At 44.4% G+C, this 19,753-nt stretch overlaps 1 protein-coding gene across 1 annotated transcript; it reads right to left on the reverse strand.

Annotated features, from left to right (window-relative positions):
* Positions 1-17,226: 17,226 nt before the first annotated feature.
* Positions 17,227-19,223, reverse strand: LOC112846306 (zinc finger protein 726-like; the record flags this gene model as incomplete). Its single annotated transcript, XM_025905813.1, has 1 exon — positions 17,227-19,223. A coding segment is annotated over one exon (1,461 nt), but the record flags the coding sequence as incomplete, so codon positions are not given.
* Between the last annotated feature and the right edge of the window lie 530 nt (positions 19,224-19,753).

Here is a 19,753-nt window from a genome sequence, read left to right on the forward strand (position 1 = left end):
TTGCACTGATTTTCACAGGTTCATCGTGGCCACTTCAAAAGCGATGAATATCACCATCAGTCCCTCATGATGCTTCAGTGAGGAAATTGTGACTTTAAACTGAACGGCGCACCCTCGTGGCCACGCAGTTCACCATGAACAATGAAGTGGCTTTTGAGGGGCTTGGAAAGTTTAAAATGTCTTGAAATTTGGCGCACACCTCCAATGTGATGAGCGCTTTCTTGTTATTTTACCAATTTCATTGAATAGCGCAAAATGGCTCCACAGCGCCCCCTACAAAATTTCAAAACAACAGCCCCTGCTCTGTGTTTTATGTATGAGTCTGAAACCTGGTAAGCTTATGGAAGATATCAAGCTGTACAAAAAAGTCTCTTGGAGCAATATCCCAAATCCAACAGGAAGTCAGCCATTTTGAAATTAATGTGTAATTTTGGCGACAATTTCCCTTCTTTTCAGGCACCGTCCTTTGACGAACTCCTCCAAGGGATTTCATCATATTGACCCAATCTCCAGTGTGTGGAATCCAAAGACCTTTGTGATGTTAAATTGCGAAGCTTTTTACGTTCAGGGAAACGGGGTGGTCATGGTGGCACGTGGAGTTTCAATCACTCGCCAAAAAGCAGTAATCTGCTATCACTCAAAAACACAATGTCCAATCTCTCCCAAAGGTCACAGGCGTGATGAGACTCGAGCTGGGAAATGTTTGTTATGCCATTTGTCAGTAATGGTTAGAGCGCCACCTAGTGGGACAACTATCATAATGGTTGAATTAGATGAAATTTTAGCTGGTGGTTAAATGCATGAATTCCATCAATGTGACATCAGATCGGACGCACTGGTTTTAGGTGTTGGGTGTGGCTCGACGTGCTGGGGTGCGAGGGCCCTCGTATCGCTGCTTGCAGCTTTAATTAGGGCCCGAGCACTTCGAGTGCGAAGGCCCTATTGTATCTGCTCTGTTTATTATTATTATTATTATTATTATTATTATTATTATTTTTCATTGAAATGAATTGCCTTTTTGAGGGCTTTAACATGCTCAAAAACTCATGAAATTTTGCACACATGCCAGGTCTGGTGAAAAATTTTGTATTTTATTGGTTTTACATATGAGCACTGGGAAATGGCTCTAGGGCGCCACCTATGCCTTGTTAAATGCAGCCCTACGAACACATCGTTTGAGCTACATGTATGAAATTTGGCACACATGTGTATCATGCCAAGACGAACAAAAAAGTCAGTGCGCCCATTGATGCAAACCCAACAGGAAGTCCGCTATTTGGAAGTGAAGGTGACATTTTGGCTCTAATTTTGCCATTTCCATGCCTCGAACCTTTGCGAACTCCTCCTTGGGGTTTGATTATATAAGCTTCATATTTGGTCAGTTTCAACTACACACCTTGGCCATGTTAAATTGCGGAGCTTTTGAGTTTTCGGGATACGGTGAGGCCGTGGCGCCACGGCGAATTTCGATGACTCGCCATGAAAATCGTATTGCCTCTCATTCTGTCATACATGGTCCGACCTGGACCAAAGAGCACACATATGATAAGGCTCTACCCCCTGAACATATTTCAACTGCCATATTTGACATCAGGAAGAGCGCCACCTAGTGGAAGCAGGAAATGTCATGTTTTACACTTTGGGGTACAGTATTGTGATCGGTGACATCTGCAGCCTCAAATTTCTCCAGGAAAGCCTTAAGGAGTTGGTCTTGGGTTACACTGCAAACTGTGAGTTTTCGTGAGAGGGTGTGACCCCTGCAGCATGGCGAACTTTGATGTCTCGCCATAAAGAAACAAATTAGTATAACCCAATGAAATCCAGTCTGATCAGTACCAGACTTTACAGGCGTGATGTCAACCCGCCCTGAACAGATTGATGTGCCCATTGTCAGGAATACGCAGAGCACCACCTAGTGGCAACAGGAAATGTCACGTCTTACTTTTTGCTATACTGATTTTCACAGGTTCATCGTGGCCACCTCAAAAGCGGTGAATATCACCATCAGTCCTTCATGATGCTTCTGTGCGAAAATTGTGACTTTAAACTGAACGGCGCACCCTGGTGGTAACGCGGTTCACCATGAAAGACGAAGTGGCTTTTGAGGGGCTTGGAACGTTTCAAAAGTCTTGAAAATTGGCCCACACCTCCAATGTGATGAATACTTTCTTGTTATTTGATCATTTTCGTCTAACAACGCAAAATGGCTCCACAGCGCCCCCTACAAAATTTCAAAGCATCAGCCCCTGCTCTGTGTTTTATTTATAAGTCTGAAACCTGGTAAGCTTATGGAGGATATCAAGATGTACAAAAAAGTCTCTTGGAGCAATATCCCAAATCCAACAGGAAGGGATTTCATCAGATTGACCCGATCTTCTGTGTGTGTGAAATCTAAAGACCTTTATGATGTTAAATTGCGAAGCTTTTTACGTTCAGGGAAACGGGGTGGCCATGGCGGCACGTGGAGTTTCAATCCCTCGCCAAAAGCAGTAATCTGCTGTCACTCAAAAACACAATCTCCAATCTCTCCCAAAGTTTGCAGGCGTGACGAGACTCAAGCTCGGAAATGTTTGTTATCCCATTTGTCAGTAATGGTTAGAGCGCCACCTAGTGGGACGACTATAATAATGATTGAATGAGATGAATCGTTAGCTGGTGGTTCTAGGCATGAATTCCATCAATGTGATATCAGATCGGACGTGCTGGTTGTAGGTGTTGGGCGTGGCCCGACGTGCCGGGGTGCGAGGGCCCTCATAACGCTGCTTGCAGCTTTAATTTTGATTGAAACGGCAGAGAAAACGGCAGCCTCGAGCAGCCAGGATATTAGTTTACAGAGGCTGTTAAAATTATATGTCTAATGTTAAAATGTTGGTTCAAATGTTAATTTCATCCTAATGGCATTGACATATTCATAGGGTTGATTTTTGAGACAAAATATCATGAGGTAGTCATGATTTTGCAAATATTCCACCTTGTAGTGCAGTTTGCACAAATCTTTTAAAAATGCACTCACCCTACAAACATTACTGATGAGTGACTCATCAGTAATGTTTGTATAGTGTGCCTAAAATGTTGCATAATTTTGCTGAGAGATCTTTTACTGTGTGGTAATCTTAGATGAGTAGTTTTATGGACAAAACCCAGCAGGTCATTCAGTGTTCCCTTAGTGCTAATGTATAAGACATGTTGGTGTACTATAACTGAAGTAATGTTGTTAAATCCTTAAAGTCATATTCTTTTATTGTCGTGACTATATTTAAAGCTATTTTTATTTTTGTATGATACTTGATTTATATGGAATATGGCTGAAGTAAACTAAAGTCTAAAATACTTAGTCATTTGTTTAATAGTAAATTAACATTATATAATTCACATATAAAACTATGAACTGTAATTTTAAGTGGTTTAAAAGCATGTAGAATAGCATATGTAGGCAAGTATATTTCTCGTTTGTTTTTTTTTTAAATCAAGAAACAAAGACAAAAAGGGAAAAAAAAGAAACAGGGCAGGGTTCTGCGGTTGATTCGTCCGTCCCCACCAATGCAAAAACCAAATCTACGCCCTTGGAATGGATTTCTTCTAATGTTGCAGCAAGAACATCAGATGTGTGTGAACCTTTAATAGGTCTACAAGCCAGTGCAGCAGAATGCCTTTCTAAAGAGATGTCATCTATCCAATGACAAGTCACTCCTAAGTAGCTATGCTGTCTGGCAGACCAGCAGTCTGTTGTGCTCAGTTGTTTGATTCAAATTCAAATTCAAATTGTATTTGTCACATACACAGTCATACACAGTCATCTGCCCTTTGGTTTCACCTGCACAAGTGCCAAGGTAGGCCTCCCCTGCATAATTGGTTTTCCCTTTGTTGGGAGCACACGCTGGGCTGTTCAAATCACGGACAAACAGTATCCCACATTCATGATTTTTAGTTCACAAACACTTGTAATGACTAACTGCTCCTGACATTTTGGAGATGTTAGCTTGTAAAAAATCATCGTTTTCAGTGATTCGAAACGCTGTTTACATGTGGATGAAACAGCTGCGTTTTCAAAAATACCTGTGTAGGTGCAGAGGTAGCGTAAAAGAGTTAGTTGTTACTTTCTTACTACCTGTTATTTATTGCAGATTACTTGTATTTGCTTAATTGTTTACTAAATGTTTGAGATGTGAAATAAACCGCAATGGAGCAAAATATGGGTGGCTGTGGTTGGAGGATGTGTTTGCACATGTGCACACGTGGAAGGGGGGGGCAGCCATTTTTCTTGTAAAACAAAGGGGGGGCCTAGCAAAAAAAGTTTGGGAACCACTGGGATAGGAAATTAATATGAAAATTAAAATAAAGGGTAAATTTAACAAGGAAAGAAAAAAGTAAAATATAAAAATTAAAGTTAAAAATAAAATAACAGTACAACAAAATACACAATATAGAAAATATATAAAGAATATATGAAGAAATACAGAACAATAAGAGCAGCTGTACGAGTAATAAATGGTAATGAAAGAAATGCAATGTCCAGGGTTGTGCAATCCACATATTTAAGTGTCTTGTGCTGTGCAAATATGATTAAAAGTGACTTATTTAAGTGACTTGTGATAGAGCAGGGGTGTCAAACTCATTTTAGTTCAGGGGCCACATGGAGAAAAGTCTATTCTCAAGTGGGCCGGACTGGTGAAATTATTGCATATATAATTTAAAAACAACAACTTCAGATTGTTTTCTTTGTTTTACAACTATCAACAGAAAAATAAAGCTAAAGCCTGTGGACAGTATGTTCAAAATAGTACAGGCACAACAGAGCTATTAATCATAAAATATCTCAAGTTATTTGAAAATTCTGAGGACAAAGAACACACAAACACACAATGCCTCAGTGATTCACAGAACTGTTTCACAGATCACAGAACTATATCAGGGTGTCACTTTGCAGGCAGCAATGTAGATAAAAAATAATGAAATCCTGTTTCCCAAACAAGTACAAGAACCACAGAATAGGTTAAATATATAAATCAAATATAATCAATTAGAAACAGTAGCACATCAACATAAAAACATATAAACATAAAGCTGGAGCCTGAGGACAGCGTGTCCAAAAGCACAACATAGCTATTAATTACAAAACACCTCAAATTATTTGAAAATTCTGAGGACAAAGAACACACAAGCACACAGTGCCTCAGTGATTCACAGAAGTATATCACAGATCACAGAACTACATCAGGGTGTCTCATGCAGCACTTTCAGTGGGGTTGCATAGTTTATTTGACTCCTGATACCTGGCATCTTTTAGCTTTCACCAGCTCATCAATATCAGGCTTCACATCCTGAGCAGCAGCTAACTTCAGGAAGTGATTCAAGTGCCTGTGCGTGAGCCTTGAGTGCAGTTTTGTTTTATTTATGCTCATTACAGAGAAAACTTGCTCACAAAGATACATGGTTCCAGTTTTGCAGCGAGGGCTGTCAAGTTGGGGTAACCTGGCAAGAGATTCTGATAGAATGTGTTCAAGCCAGCTGCAGCAAGTTTGCCCTTCAAATCCAAGTCACACTGCAAGTCTATTATTTCAAGTTGGAACCTGACGGGCAGATCAAAGGCTTTCACGGTGAAGGGCGAGCAAAAAACTTGGAAGTCTTTCTCCAGTTCACCAAAAATCTGAAATCGTTGCTCAAACTCTATAACAGTCCCGTTATTTTATCTTTGAACCGCTTCATATCTGCCACACTTTGGATCGTGCACACATTTTTCAGACGAAGTGAGCTGCATCACCACCAGCGAGCTGCGTCTCCATAACAGCTTCAACTTGAAAGAACGTATGCTGTCATAATACTGCGTGACAACTTTGTTGCGTCCTTGCAGCTGTTTGTTCAGGTTATTCAGGCGCTCTGTAAAATCCACCATATATGCAAGGTCCTGTATCCATTCTGCGGAATGAAATTCTAACACTGGTTTGCCCTTTTCGTCCATAACTGTTCAATTTCTTCTCGTAAATCAAAGAAACGTCTCAGCACAGCACCTCGGCTTAACCATCTTACCTCAGTGTGGTATGGCAGGCCATAGATGTGGTCTTTCTCTCTGAGAAGACTGTCAAACTGACGGTGATTGAGGCTTCTGGATCGGATGAAATTAACAGTTTGGATGACCACCTTCATGATGTTATCCATTTTCAGTGACTTACAACACAAAGCCTCCTGGTGCAAAATACAGGGAAAAGTCAAAAAATCACGTCCTCCATTTGCAGATTGCACTTTATCTCTGAACTTTTTTACAACGTCTGCTTTCTTTCATTGAGGGTGCACCACCAGCCAAGAAAGGAGTAGTTTATGTCTATGAACAGTGAACACCCGTGTGCACACCTGTGTGGATCAGTGTGCTTGTATTCAAAAGGTTTCCCCGTGTAATGGTCTGCTAGAGGATGTAGAGAGCCATAGCCCTGTCCCCCAGGGCATGAAGCAGGTATGGAGGAGATCCAGGCTCCAGACATCCAGAGGCCCCAGAGTACGAGAGCCCAAGGAGGACCACCGGAGGAGCATCCCGCCACCCTCCTGGGAAGAGCTGAGGAGAGCCCCAGAGGGGTCACCCAACAGCCACGGAGCAGAAGCCAGAGGGGGCTGCAGTGGCGTGCCCGCCGGCTCTGCTGCCAGCCAGCTGTGCCAGAGTGAACCAAGCCGCAGGCCCAGAGGCTGGAGGCCCGAGGGCCCCCTTTGCCCCGGAAGAGGCCTGACCGAGCAACAGGCACCAGGCCCCGCCAAGTAGCCACCGGGAGTGAGCTGGTACATACCTGGGCACCCAGCCCCAGACACCAAGAGTCACAATCGCGCTGACCCCTGAGGGCATCAGTTACCGGCAGGGAGTGTAGTGAGGGGAGATAGGCCTTTGGAGGGCCTGGGAGTTCCCATAGAGGTGGAGTGTAAGACCCAACCTGACATATAAACACAGACAAACAGGCACACACAGACACAAACATGCATTCCCACCCTCCTGCACACATATACAAATACTCAGCACTCACCCAACGTAGGGACAGACATACATGGACACTGTACACACAATCACACTCCCCAAAAAACTATACCCCAGGTCCAGGTACCCTCGCCTCTGAAGAGGAAACGGCACCTACACCCAGGAGATGTTACCCTTTCCCCCGGGGTGGAGGCAAGCAGACCACCCCAGGCTCCGCAGCAGCAGGGAGGCAATCGGACAGCCAACACCTCCTCCCAGCCCCCCCGCCCCGATGTCCAGCAGAGAACAGGGGTGTGTGAAGACCCCAAACCTCTGCATTTCTTACACAAACAAAAGGAACTCCTCAGTATTCAGGCATGACAGAGCCAAACATGAAAATGAGGAGACAAACACACTGAGAATGAACACAGGTCGGCCTATATTGACACTGAACAGCTTTATCATCATTTTTGTTTTTTTATTAATATGTGTTTTATGATTTTGGAGAATGTCGGAGAGAAACATTCCAAGATCAGAGGATCCTTTAACGTACTGGAGGAACAGGAAGACATCTTATCAGAACCTTTTCCACCTGACTTTACAGTTTTTGTGTACCCCAGCTTCATCTGTGCCTGTGATTTTTCCAAAGCTGGGGAAATGGTGTAAAAACAAACAAACAAACATTTAAGTAATTAAAAAAATATTTAAGGTCCAGCAGGTGTCAGTATGGAGCAAAACAACAACACTGTGTCGACACGGATGATCTGATATGCTCGTGTGGATGTTGTTCCCACATCATCATAATAAATGTTTTTCCAGGTTCAACATTGCAAGTGACCAATCACATTGTTGTGATGTCCCCCTTTTGTGCCACCTGTTAAGGTTCAAAAATTAAGGAGGGATACAGGAGGAAATCCAAATAACACACTGATCCGGCCGGGTGGAGTCAAACGATGATTTTTAATGAACACACTCGTGGGGAGATGTACACTGCACAACATCAGCTGTAGATTTCCGCCAAAAAATACACAAGACAATCGTTTTATACCATCAGGGTATGTTTATCGAGGCCCCCTCATACGTCCGATACAATACATGCAAGTTAATTCAAAACCACAATGACTTTTAACACAGTTTGAAAAGAACATCGCCTCGTCTCCATCCCAGGATCTTCCTGTCACCACCGGACGCCCGCTTATCTCAGAACACCAGCAGTATGTCTTAAGGCACACTGTCACTTGTGCAGACACAATTTTGCAGTTGCAAGCTTTTACAAAATATTATTTGAACCTTCACCTACCCCTGAGTCTAACTGCTGTGTAAGTGTGTGTATGTGTGTGTGTCGGCCTCACACGAACTCTGTCTTGTGAGAAGAGAGGCCAATTCTCATGTACCTAATAACCTAAGTGAATCTATATGTATGTTATAGGTTGAACAAATGTTTTTAATCAGGAACCACTACTAAAAGCTTAATCAAAAGATATAAATGAATAAAAGATAATAATGAATAACCTGGTTATTCAAATATTCAAATAACATCATCCAAACAGCTCCTCAAAATAACTTGCACTTAGACTCTGCTTTTAGTTTCACTTTCTGCAAAGCATGCAGTTTCCTGTCTATTTTGGCACAAAGTGTACGCAGAGTTAGGCCTTTCTTTTATAATGCAATGTAATCTGCATATAAACATTTAAGATTATAAAAAGCATTGAGGGGATAGGTTAATTGGATAATCCAAATTGTCACTAGGTGTGAATGTGTGAATGAATGTGAGTGTGAATGGTTGTCTGTCCCTGTGTGTTGGCCCTGCGACAGACTGGCGACCTGTCCAGGGTGTACCCCGCCTCTCGCCCTATGACAGCTGGGATAGGCTCCAGCGCCCCCCGCGACCCTGGAAAGGATAAGCGGAAGCGAATGGATGGATGGATGGAAAAAGCATTCAAAAGCATTTAAGAAATTCAACTCAACAGTTTAAAGTGGTTATAACTGGACCTGTAATAAAGGCTAATATGATACCAGTATGTTTAAACATCTGAATGCAATATCAATATTAATTATTAATGCAATGGTAATGATGATGATTATAAAAATAGCAGCAAAATATCTGTCTAATCTCCACACACCCTAAAAAAAATCTACTTCACTTGCGAGAAGGAAAACCGCTTCTGTCCGCCGATCCAGGAACTGGAATTCTTTGCATTTCAGGATACTTTCCTTTAATAAACGGTAAGCATTATACATATTGTCCTTACAGAGGCAGTTTGTGTTCTCGCAAGTGAAATAGATTATTTTTAAGGCGTTTGTTTTTTTCGAGGTCGCGGTTCAGCAGAAGGTGATTGGTCACTTGTAATGTTGAACCTGGAACAACATTATTTATGATGACGAGGGAACAACACCAACACGAGGATATCAGATCGTCCGTGTCGACACAGTATCGATAAACTTTGGGGAATGTGCTGAAACGCTCACAAGGCCTCATCTACCCATCACTAATCAATACAAACCTATATACATCGACATGTACAACTTATGTGCCAACATTCACACCAGAAACCATAATAATGTCAGAGCGTTTCATTACTGAACTTACCCTCACAGTGCAAATGCGCCTTGTGAGGAACGGAAGCCTTCAGACGCCAGAGCGAGATCCGGTTTCTGGGTTTCCAAAATAAAATACAACAAAAATGATAAATTCACACTTAAAATAATTGTCATGGTCTGGGTGTGTGGCTGTAAAATTCCATTGAAGGTCTGGACCTCCCTGGTATCCACCCATGGGCAGGGCCTACAGCCTCCCTCACATAAAGCTGATAGAGGCAATCAGGTTGGAAATTGAAGCTGCTTGCTGACACTGCTTCCTCGCCAGTTCGTCAACTACCCTATGTTGGTAACCAGGCCTCACGCTTCATGTTCATGAATCTCAAGTGCTCTACTAACCTTGTTATCTCGTGTTCTAGTTACTCCAAGAAAACTCCTTCACACTGGACCACTCATCTCAGAAATCTGGTTAACCCGCCAGCTCGCGGAATCATCTCCTTGCCTCACCTGCCTGCCCTCCTGCCCTTACACCACCTCGGGACCTTCACCACTCAGGACAGCTGCCACACACCACCTAACCCACCTGGACCGCACCACCTCTCCCTCAACGCTTCCATCTCCCACCTGCACAGTAAGACGGAGATTTTCATAGCTTCCACTCTCTCCAGAACTCCTCAATGGCTACCGCTCTAACACTGCTCTCCTCTCTTCCAGTACGTACCTAATCACCAGCAACTGCCGTTGCTCTCATGGACCTGTCCCCTTGCTTATCCCTCTCCCCTGGCCAAGGCCCTCACACCCCATATATCAAGCCTTAAATCAAGTACTAACGTGAACGTCATTTTGGTGTTAGTCAATAAACCTTTGTTAAACCCTTTACTCTGCCTCTGCCTTGGGTTTCCTGCACGTGGGTGTGATTTTTGGTGCTCGGTCTCCGGCCGTTTTGTGACAATAATAATTAAGACCAGGTAAGTACATTTTTTTTTTCCAGATGTATTTTTAACTCTGTTACACTAGGATGTAGCACTGCAAAGAAGAACAGTAAAACAATGAAGAAAAAACCATTGTGTTTAGCTTTGATAAATTAAAATGTACCACTACACTCAGAGGATCAATATGAAATCAAAATATATGCAAATTTTGCATGAAGCACATGACTGATAGTTGTTCTGTCCTGAGCTTTTGTTTCCTATAGCACCCACTTGGTGATTGCAAATGTTCGAGGGAGGAATATCACCAAAAGTGGGAAAAGTAAGCCCCGATGGGGATGATAACACCATAAATGTCACTTATGGTCAAATTCCTAAAATTTGACACTAAGTATAAAATTCTCAAAAATTTTAGAGACGGAGAGGAGTTCTAGATAAACATAATTTGGCAAACCCCACAGGGGTGGAGGGTTTGAATCTATAATATTTTGAAATAACACCCAATAAAATGTTGACCATGTTGATTATGTTTATTCTAGTGTGCAGAGACTTGCTAATCTGACCAGGGAATGTAATAAACAGGAATGTCAGAACAGTAAGCGTTAAAGTCAACTTTGACAGTTCAGACTAGGATGACGTTGGACATCGTGAGGGTGGAAAAAGGGTTGGTGTGACCAAGGTGTGGTTCGGCTTGTTGGATGTACATTTCAAAGTGATACAGCTCTGGATGGGCCAGTTACCAGGGCATGGAAGGATGACAGACTTTATTACATGAGGAAAAGGAATTTTCTGGGATTGAAGATCCTCTGGGTGAGTGGTTGACTAAAGCATGCATTAAAATAAACACTTGATCATTGGCCATATTTACAGCTGTATTGACTTGTTGTGGACGCGGTCTATCTCATGTTTAAGGACTCTAAGTGAAAGATTGAAAACAGTGACATTAAGGGAAGAAGATGCAGTGCCATACTATCAGATGCCAGTGAAGGTTGGGCTCAATGATGAGTCAAGTGAGCTGGATTCATGGCTGAATCAAGACATAAATTCTCCTGCGGTGGTCAGTGAGGGAAAAACAGAGTTGCAAATGTGAACTTCATATTAACACACAGGTTTTGTTTCTAGGCAGTTCTGCGGATGCAGGCTCTGGGCGGAGCCAGGAGTTCAACAGATCTAACATAATTAAACTGATTTCATTCCCTAACACAGGGCAGCAGGGCTAGAGCAACAACACTCGAGAGGAGAATTTCTGATGTTTTCTGAGATATGATGTCACTAACCCTTTCCTTTAATTTCTAGCGCCGATGAATTGACACATGGCAGTGTGTCAAAAAGGGGGAAGTCGAGTTTTAACATGAAACAATGGTTTCAATGACTTTATTTGTTTGTTTAATAAGTTGGGTATGGTAAAACTTAAGATTATGACCCAGAGGTTCCCAGACTTTTTCGTGAGAACCAGTGAGAAGCATAAATCATCATTTTCACGTTTAAGCATTAATGATTGAAATGAACTGAATAGCGTTTAGAAGATAAAATGCCACTGGAGAGGAAACCGTGGGACAGCAGGCTGAATGAAACATGCTTTTGTGAAAAGGAGGGAAAATGTTAGAATTGAAAATGGTTAATTTGTTTTTGAGTTCTTTTACTTAAACAAGCGGTTATAATCATTTTCATACACACATTGTCAATAAGAGTTGACACTCAGTCTTCTGAAGGTCATAAGTAAATGCAAACATGCTTAAATGGTCCGTATTTATATAGCGCTTTTACTAGTCCCCAAGGACTCCAAAGCGCTTTACACATTCAGTCATCCACCCATTCACACACTGGTGATGGCAAGCTACGTTGTAGGCACAGCCACCCTGGGGCGCACTGAGAGAGGCGGGGCTGCCAAACCCTGGCGCCACCGGGCCCTCTGACCACCACCAGTAGGCAACGGGTGAAGTGTCTTGCCCAAGGACACAACGACCGAGACTGTCCGAACCAGGGCTCAAACCAGTAACCTTCCGATTATAAGGCGAACTCCCAACTCTTGAGCCACGATCGCCCATGCTTACACATGTAGATATGATTAGAATAAGTCTCTGGATCAGAGAGTCCTGAACATGATATTCTAAACCAAATTTGAATCACTAGAACAACAACGGATAACAACATTAGATTATTAAGGCTAGGCAGAGAGGTGTTTTGGTTTTCTGTCTCTTACAGAGGAAGGAACAGACATCAGACGAGGTCACGGAGATACAAGGATCCTTCGCAGCAGAGACAGACACAGAGACTGCCAAGACAGCAACTGGGGTCAAGTGTCATGCCGTTTGGGCTCCGGCTAGTCACCTCAAGAGGATGGATCCCATAAGCACACTAATAACCATGAAGGGGTTGGCGGAAATCCAGGAACACCAGACCAAGGAGGTTCGAAGAGGAGTAGAGAATCACCCGACTGGAAGAAACTCGTAGCTGCAGCAATAAAATAAAGGTTAAAAGCTCCTCAGACAGAAGTTCTAGTCTGAGTACGTGGGAAAGGTACAAGGTAGCACCAAGATGAGGTTGGGGAAAACTGTAGCACCAAAATAAAGCTGTGGGAGAACTGGAGAGTGATGGGTGTGTCATCTGTAACTACTGTTGTTGTTGTAAATTTAGTCTTTCTTGGATCTGAATTGCCCAAACACAGAGGTCATCTCACATAAGGTCCATCTGTTAAAGGAGGACAGAGGGCCATAGGGGTAAGAAGAATTGGACCTCGCAAAACTGGATTATAAGGTGTAAGTGATCTCTTTAAAAAGAGATCAAAGGGGGAATTGTGAGATTATTATTATACAATCTCATGCCACGTTATACCCCTAATTAAAGACTGTGAAATTATGTAGTTTTAGTTTGCATTGTTGTTGGTAGCACGGTGGCACGGTGGCTGGCACGGTGGTTAGCACTCTTGTCGCACAGCAAGAAGGTCCTGAGTTCAATTCCTCTTTTTTTTTTTTTTTTTTTTTCTTTTTTTTTTTTTCTTCCCCCTGTCCCGTTTGGTTCTTTTGCCATCAGAATTATTGTCTAAAGGCGAAGAAAGATGCCCAACGGATTTACTTTACCAAATTGACCATCCCAGCCTTGCCGTAATGGTCCATTTGATTCACCTTTTATTGTTTATTTTATTTTCACTTGCTGAATACGGGACAGACTTAACTGGGGGAAAGAAAGGGGAGAAAGAAGGAGGGAAAGAAAAACAGCGGGGAAGAGGGACGGGGAAAAAGGGCAAAAAACCAAAAACCAACAGAATAAGCAGACAAAAAAATACATATATCGATCATCTGGATCACCTGTTGAGAAAGAAAGAAGAAAGCAAGCAGAAGAAAACGAGAGTAATAAACAACATCACAATGATCTATGGGAATATGACAGTAAATACTAAATGTTAGACATTATTGTGCAGTACGTAAGATCGACAGCGCACAGTGTGCTTTGAGGTAAGAGCCAACAAGGGTGTAATTTGTGTGTGATCACCTGTGTGTACACCTGTGAGCATGGACGCGCTTGTTTTTTTTGTTTTTTTTAAAGGTTCCTTCATGTAATGATCTGCTAGAGGGTGTGGGGGGCCACTGCCCCGTCCTCCGGGGCATGACGCACGTATGGAGGAGATCAAAACTCCAGACGTCCAGAGGCCCCCAGAACACAAGAGACCAAGGAAGACCAACAGAGGGGCAGCCGCGCCACTATCCCAGAAAGAGCTGAGGAGAGTCCCAGATGAGGGGTCACCCAGCAGCCGCGGAGCAGAAGCCAGGGGGGTTGCAGTGACGTGCCCGTGAGCTCCGCCGGCAGCCAGCTGTGCCTGAGTGACCGAGCCCCGGGCCGAGAGGCCGAGGGCACCCCGCCTCCGAAGTGGCCCGAGCGAGCCCCAGGCTCCAGGCCCTGATAAGCAGCCGCCAAGGAGTGAGCCGGTGTGTACCTGGGCACCCACCCCCGGACACAGAGAACCACCAACGCACAGATGTCTGAGGGCGTCCACCACCGGCAGGGGAAGTGGTGGGGGGAGATAGGCCTCCAAACCTTGGAGGGCCTGAGATGTCCCCAGAGAGGTGGCGTCTGATACCCAACCTGACATATAGACACAGACATACAGGCACACACAGATACAAAGATCCATTCCCACCCTCATGCTCTCATAGGCAATTATTCCACACTCAACCAACGCGGAGACAGACATAAAGAGACGCTGTACACACAATCACTCTCCCCAAGCGTACTCTAGGAACCGGGTCTGGGTACCCTTGCCCTGGAGGGGGAAACTGCACCCAGACCCAGGTGGTGTTACCCTCTTCCCTGCGGTGGGGTGAAGCAGACCGCCCCGACTCCGCAGCAGCAGGGAGGCCCCACATTCCAGACCCCAGTCGGACGGCCAACTCCTCCTCCTAGCCCCCCCGCTCCAGCAGGCCGCAGAGAACGGGGGTGTGTGAAGACTCCAAACCTCCCTCCACCCGCTCATATGTAGTGTTGATGTATGTGTGTTCTAAGGTGCATTTAAAACCCAGGAGGGCATGGAGCTACCTGCCAGAGCAGCAGGTACGCGCATAGCCCCTCCTGCTAGCCCTCAATGTCTACGTGTATTTAAAATTGAGAGGTGGGCAACGACGCCAGGGGTGAGGTGTACACCCTGATGGTAATTTGGATTCTGTGTGGCGTGCCCACCCCCAAGATCCTATATGTATGTGTAATGAGAGTGTGAGTAATGTGAATGTCTAAGTTGTGGGATAAAATTGAGGCAGAGGCAGCCAGAAGGGGACAGAGGGGGGGATGCCTCCCCTGCACCCTGGTGACACACCCCTACCCCAAGGCCCTGCATGTGTGGGTGACTGTGGTGGAGCGAGAAGAGGGAGGCAGCTGGAGATGGGGAGGGAAGGAAGGGAGGGGCAAGTGACCCCTCCCTGGGGCCAGCTCCCCCGCTGACCCCAGTAGGCACCCCATACTCTGCAACCCGCCAGGGAAAGGGGGCCCAGGCCCATCCGGATCGGGGCCCAGTGCAGCAGCGCCGCCCGGCCCCACCACAGAGAAAACTACAACCACCCCATCATCCACTCATCTTCCAGACTACACAAGACAATAGACGCCCAGGCTGAGATCTTCCTCCACCTCTCCTGTACCTCCCCCTCCTGCAGAGAGAGTTCCCGAAGAGAGGAAATCTCCTGCAAGATGTGACAACCCCCCCCCACCAGTTGAAGAGCCCCCAGGTGGCTCGATGCACCGGCGGCACCCTGCGCCAGGACCGGGCCCCCATACACCCACCCGCCCACAACCCCGGCAACACACCAACCAGGACCCAGGCCCTTGAGGACCGGCCAGGGCCCCAGCCCAGAGACGGAACGCCCCCAGAACCTCACGCCCATCCCGGACCCACCCAGGGGCAGCCAGGCTACCAGGTCAGTAACCCACGTCCGTCAGCACAGACCCTCCCCTAGCCCTGCTGCACGCAGCCACGAGGAAACCGTCACCCAAGAGCCTGAGTTCAATTCCACCATCAGGCCGGGGTCTTTCTGTGTGGAGTTTGCATGTTCTCCCCGTGTTTGTGTGGGTTCCCTCCGGGTACTCCGGCTTCCTCCCACCGTCCAAAGACATGCAGTTTGAGGGGATAGGTTAATTGGATAATCCAAAATTGTCACTAGGTGTGAATGTGAGCGTGAAAGGTTTGTCTGTCCCTGTGTGTTGGCCCTGCGACAGACTGGCGACCTGTCCAGGGTGTACCCCGCCTCTCGCCCTATGACAGCTGGGATAGGCTCCAGTGCCCCCCGCGACCATGGAAAGGATAAGCGGAAGCGAAGGGATAGTTTGCATTGTTCTCCTGTCATGTTTTTAGTTTAGAATCTGATGAGCAATATTTTAATTTATTTTTTGATTTGTTGCTTTTCTGTTTTCTGCCTTAGGGATTGCCACCTTAACGTGGTTAGGGGGTGATAAGGATAAGGATAAGTCGTGATGAGGAGCCGGCGCGCGTCGTTCACGTCAAAGATCAGGCTCTAAGAGCCATTTCGTTCGCGACCGACACATCACTAGTACCCAAACTCTGTACCTTCCTCCATCCAACCACACACTTCTTTGGGTTTGCCATCAGCCCTGCCTGCCTCATGGACTCCGGGACTGTGACCAACCACTGCAAATGATCCACTGAGTTATCACTATGAATGACAACACCATCCAGGTAAGGAACAGCATATGCAGTGTGAGCTAGCGCTCCACGAGGTGCTGGAAAATGGTCGGACTTCAACCAAGGCAAACAGAAGTGTGACGAATTGATACGAACCATACAGAGTAGAGAAGGACGTTTTTGTCTGTGGACTCTGCACACAAGGGAATCTGCCAGTGGGCGTTGGATAAATGTAGCATAATAAAAAAAACAAGCAGTGGTTATACAGTCCGGGTCAACACGGGGCACGGGATAAGCATCAAACCATGAGACCTTGTTCACTTTGTGACAATCACCACAGAACCATATAAAACCCTGCGCTCACTTCTTAATTACCTGGAAGCACTTTAAAGACAACCGGCCCCTCTCAACAGCCAGACAGGCTGCGTTTCAAAGTGGTGCTCCGTGAGAGTCGTGCAGACGAGCAGGGGGGAGAACACATCTTCAAACCACTGCTGCAATGCAGGAACATCACCACCACCACAGCACATTTTTGAGAAAAATCAAATATTTCTGTCCTTGAAGATCATTTCAGAGTTTTTAACGAGCTGCAGGAATCCTGTTCAGTGTGAGTGGAGAACAGCCAAGTCTCCTCCTCTGATAAACCTCCACATGTACCACTGAAAACAGTTAAATTACTTAGAATCTGAAATCATGGCTTAAACTACTTGTTGTGAGACCATTTCTTTATTTTTTCACACCAAACTGTTTAATAAGACAAACTTTACACAGAGTTCATCAAATATAAGTAATGCTTTAACATTATCAGGATTTTCATAATGCAAACTTCAAATTAACAAGAAAACAGCTGCAGAACATGTGGATCAAAATAAATTCATTAAAAAAACAACATGTGGACTTCAAGGATACAGTAAATACACTAAAGTAAAAGGAGGAGCCAAAAATAGAGGTTTAATAGAATTTGAAACAACTAAAAGTAGTCACCTGTGATCTTTAAAATGGTCTTGATGTGTGCTGCTCTTTTTAACTTTTAACACTTCTTTAAAATGAATACTTTAAAAAACAGAAGTTAATTTTGGAAAAACTAAGACAGTTCAAATGAAAGAAATTGACTGAAGTCTAATTGTTGAATGTTGTCATTGTGGTTTTTAAATTGAGAGTCTTAGTTCAATCTATAGGATCAAGACATTCCTTTGTCTCTGACCACCTCTCCAGCTACTCTGTGCTGGGGGAGGTTTTATTGTAGACACATCTGTTTGTTGATTCTGTTTGTTGTTTGGTAAGCTTCCTGCCTGATCTCAAGGTTTTTAGGTCCGACCCTGAAACCAGAAGAGGATCTTTCTCTCTCTTCAGATTCATTGTGATCCAGTGATTTCAGTCCTGCATGATCAGGCTGATGTTTGCACAGAGCAGATAATGAAGTGAATGTTTTTGCATAGCTGTACACCTTGATTCCAGAGTGGGTAACTAGATGCTTCTGTAAGTTGCTACTTTGAGAAAAGGCTTTACCACACAACTCACAGATGTAAGGTTTAAATCCACTGTGGATGAGTTGGTGTGTTTTTAAGGTTTGAGCCAGGGAAAAAGACTTTCCACACAAGTCACAGCCGTATGCTTTAACTCCACTGTGGATGAGTTGGTGTCTTTTTAAGGTTTGAGCCTGGGAAAAAGACTTTCCACACAAGTCACAGCTGTAAGGTTTAAATCCACTGTGGATGAGTTGGTGTGTTTTTAAGTGTTCAGACCGGGAAAAAGACTTTCCACACAAGTCACAACTGTAAGGTTTAAATCCACTGTGGATGAGTTGGTGATTTTTTAAGCTGTGAGCCCGGGAAAAAAACTTTCCACACAAGTCACAGCTGTAAGGTTTAAATCCACTGTGGATGATTTGGTGTGTTTTTAAGTGTTCAGACCGGGAAAAAGACTTTCCACACAAGTCACAGCTGTAAGGTTTAACTCCACTGTGGATGAGTTGGTGTTTTTTTAAGTCTCCAGCCCAGGTAAAAGACTTTCCACACAAGTCACAGCTGTACGGTTTAACTCCACTGTGGATGATTTGGTGTCTTTTTAAGTCTCCAACCCAGGCAAAAGACTTTCCACACAAGTCACAGCTGTAAGGTTTAACTCCACTGTGGATGATTTGGTGTTTTTTTAAGTCTCCAGCCCAGGCAAAAGACTTTCCACACAAGTCACAGGTGTAAGGTTTAAATCCACTGTGGAGGAGTTGGTGTTTTTTTAAGTTTCCAGCCCGGGTAAAAGACTTTCCACACAAGTCACAGCTGTAAGGTTTAACTCCACTGTGGATGATTTGGTGTTTTTTTAAGTCTCCAGCCCAGGCAAAAGACTTTCCACACAAGTCGCAGCTGTACGGTTTAACTCCACTGTGGATGATTTGGTGTTTTTTTAAGTCTCCAGCCCAGGCAAAAGACTTTCCACATAAGTCACAGCTGTAAGGTTTAACTCCACTGTGGATGATTTGGTGTTTTTTTAAGTCTCCAGCCCAGGCAAAAGACTTTCCACACAAGTCACAGGTGTAAGGTTTAAATCCACTGTGGATGAGTTGGTGTGTTTTTAAGTGTCCAGCCTGGGTAAAAGACTTTCCACACAAGTCACAGCTGTAAGGTTTAACTCCACTGTGGATGAGTTGGTGTCTTTTTAAGCCGCCAGCCTGGACAAAAGACTTTCCACACTCATCACAGCTGTATGTTTTCTCTCCCTTTCTTCTGTGAGGTTTGTCGGCCTCCTGAAAGCGCTGACTTCTCGCTCCATGTTGGTCCTGCAGTGACAGAGATACAAACAGAGGCAGTGAGTGAAATGCAGTCGTGGAACAAACAGAAACTCCCTCCATCAGTGGAATCAAACATGTCAAAAAACACATTGTAGGTGTGTTACCATCCCCTTCTAGAGAAATTATCACATTTCAATGATGTGGTACAATGAGAGTTGTAATGAAAAATACATATTGAAGAAATATTGATCAGCTGAGAAAATCTTTTACTTAGGGCTGGGCGATATATCGAGTTTTTAAAAAAAATATCGATATATTTTCATAGGAGACAATATCGTTTATATCGATATAGTATATGTTACGTTATAATTATACTTGTGGAGCCGCAGGTTTGCCTCTCTTTCGTCCACTTTTGTCTTTACGCAACGTTACTCGACCTCGCCTCTCCTTCATTTAACACAACTCCTCCTCCCCCTTAGCTTCACCTGCAGGCAATGACA

This window comes from Oreochromis niloticus, linkage group LG3 (genome assembly GCF_001858045.2).
Source record: "Oreochromis niloticus isolate F11D_XX linkage group LG3, O_niloticus_UMD_NMBU, whole genome shotgun sequence".
NCBI classification, from domain to species: Eukaryota; Metazoa; Chordata; class Actinopteri; order Cichliformes; family Cichlidae; genus Oreochromis; species Oreochromis niloticus.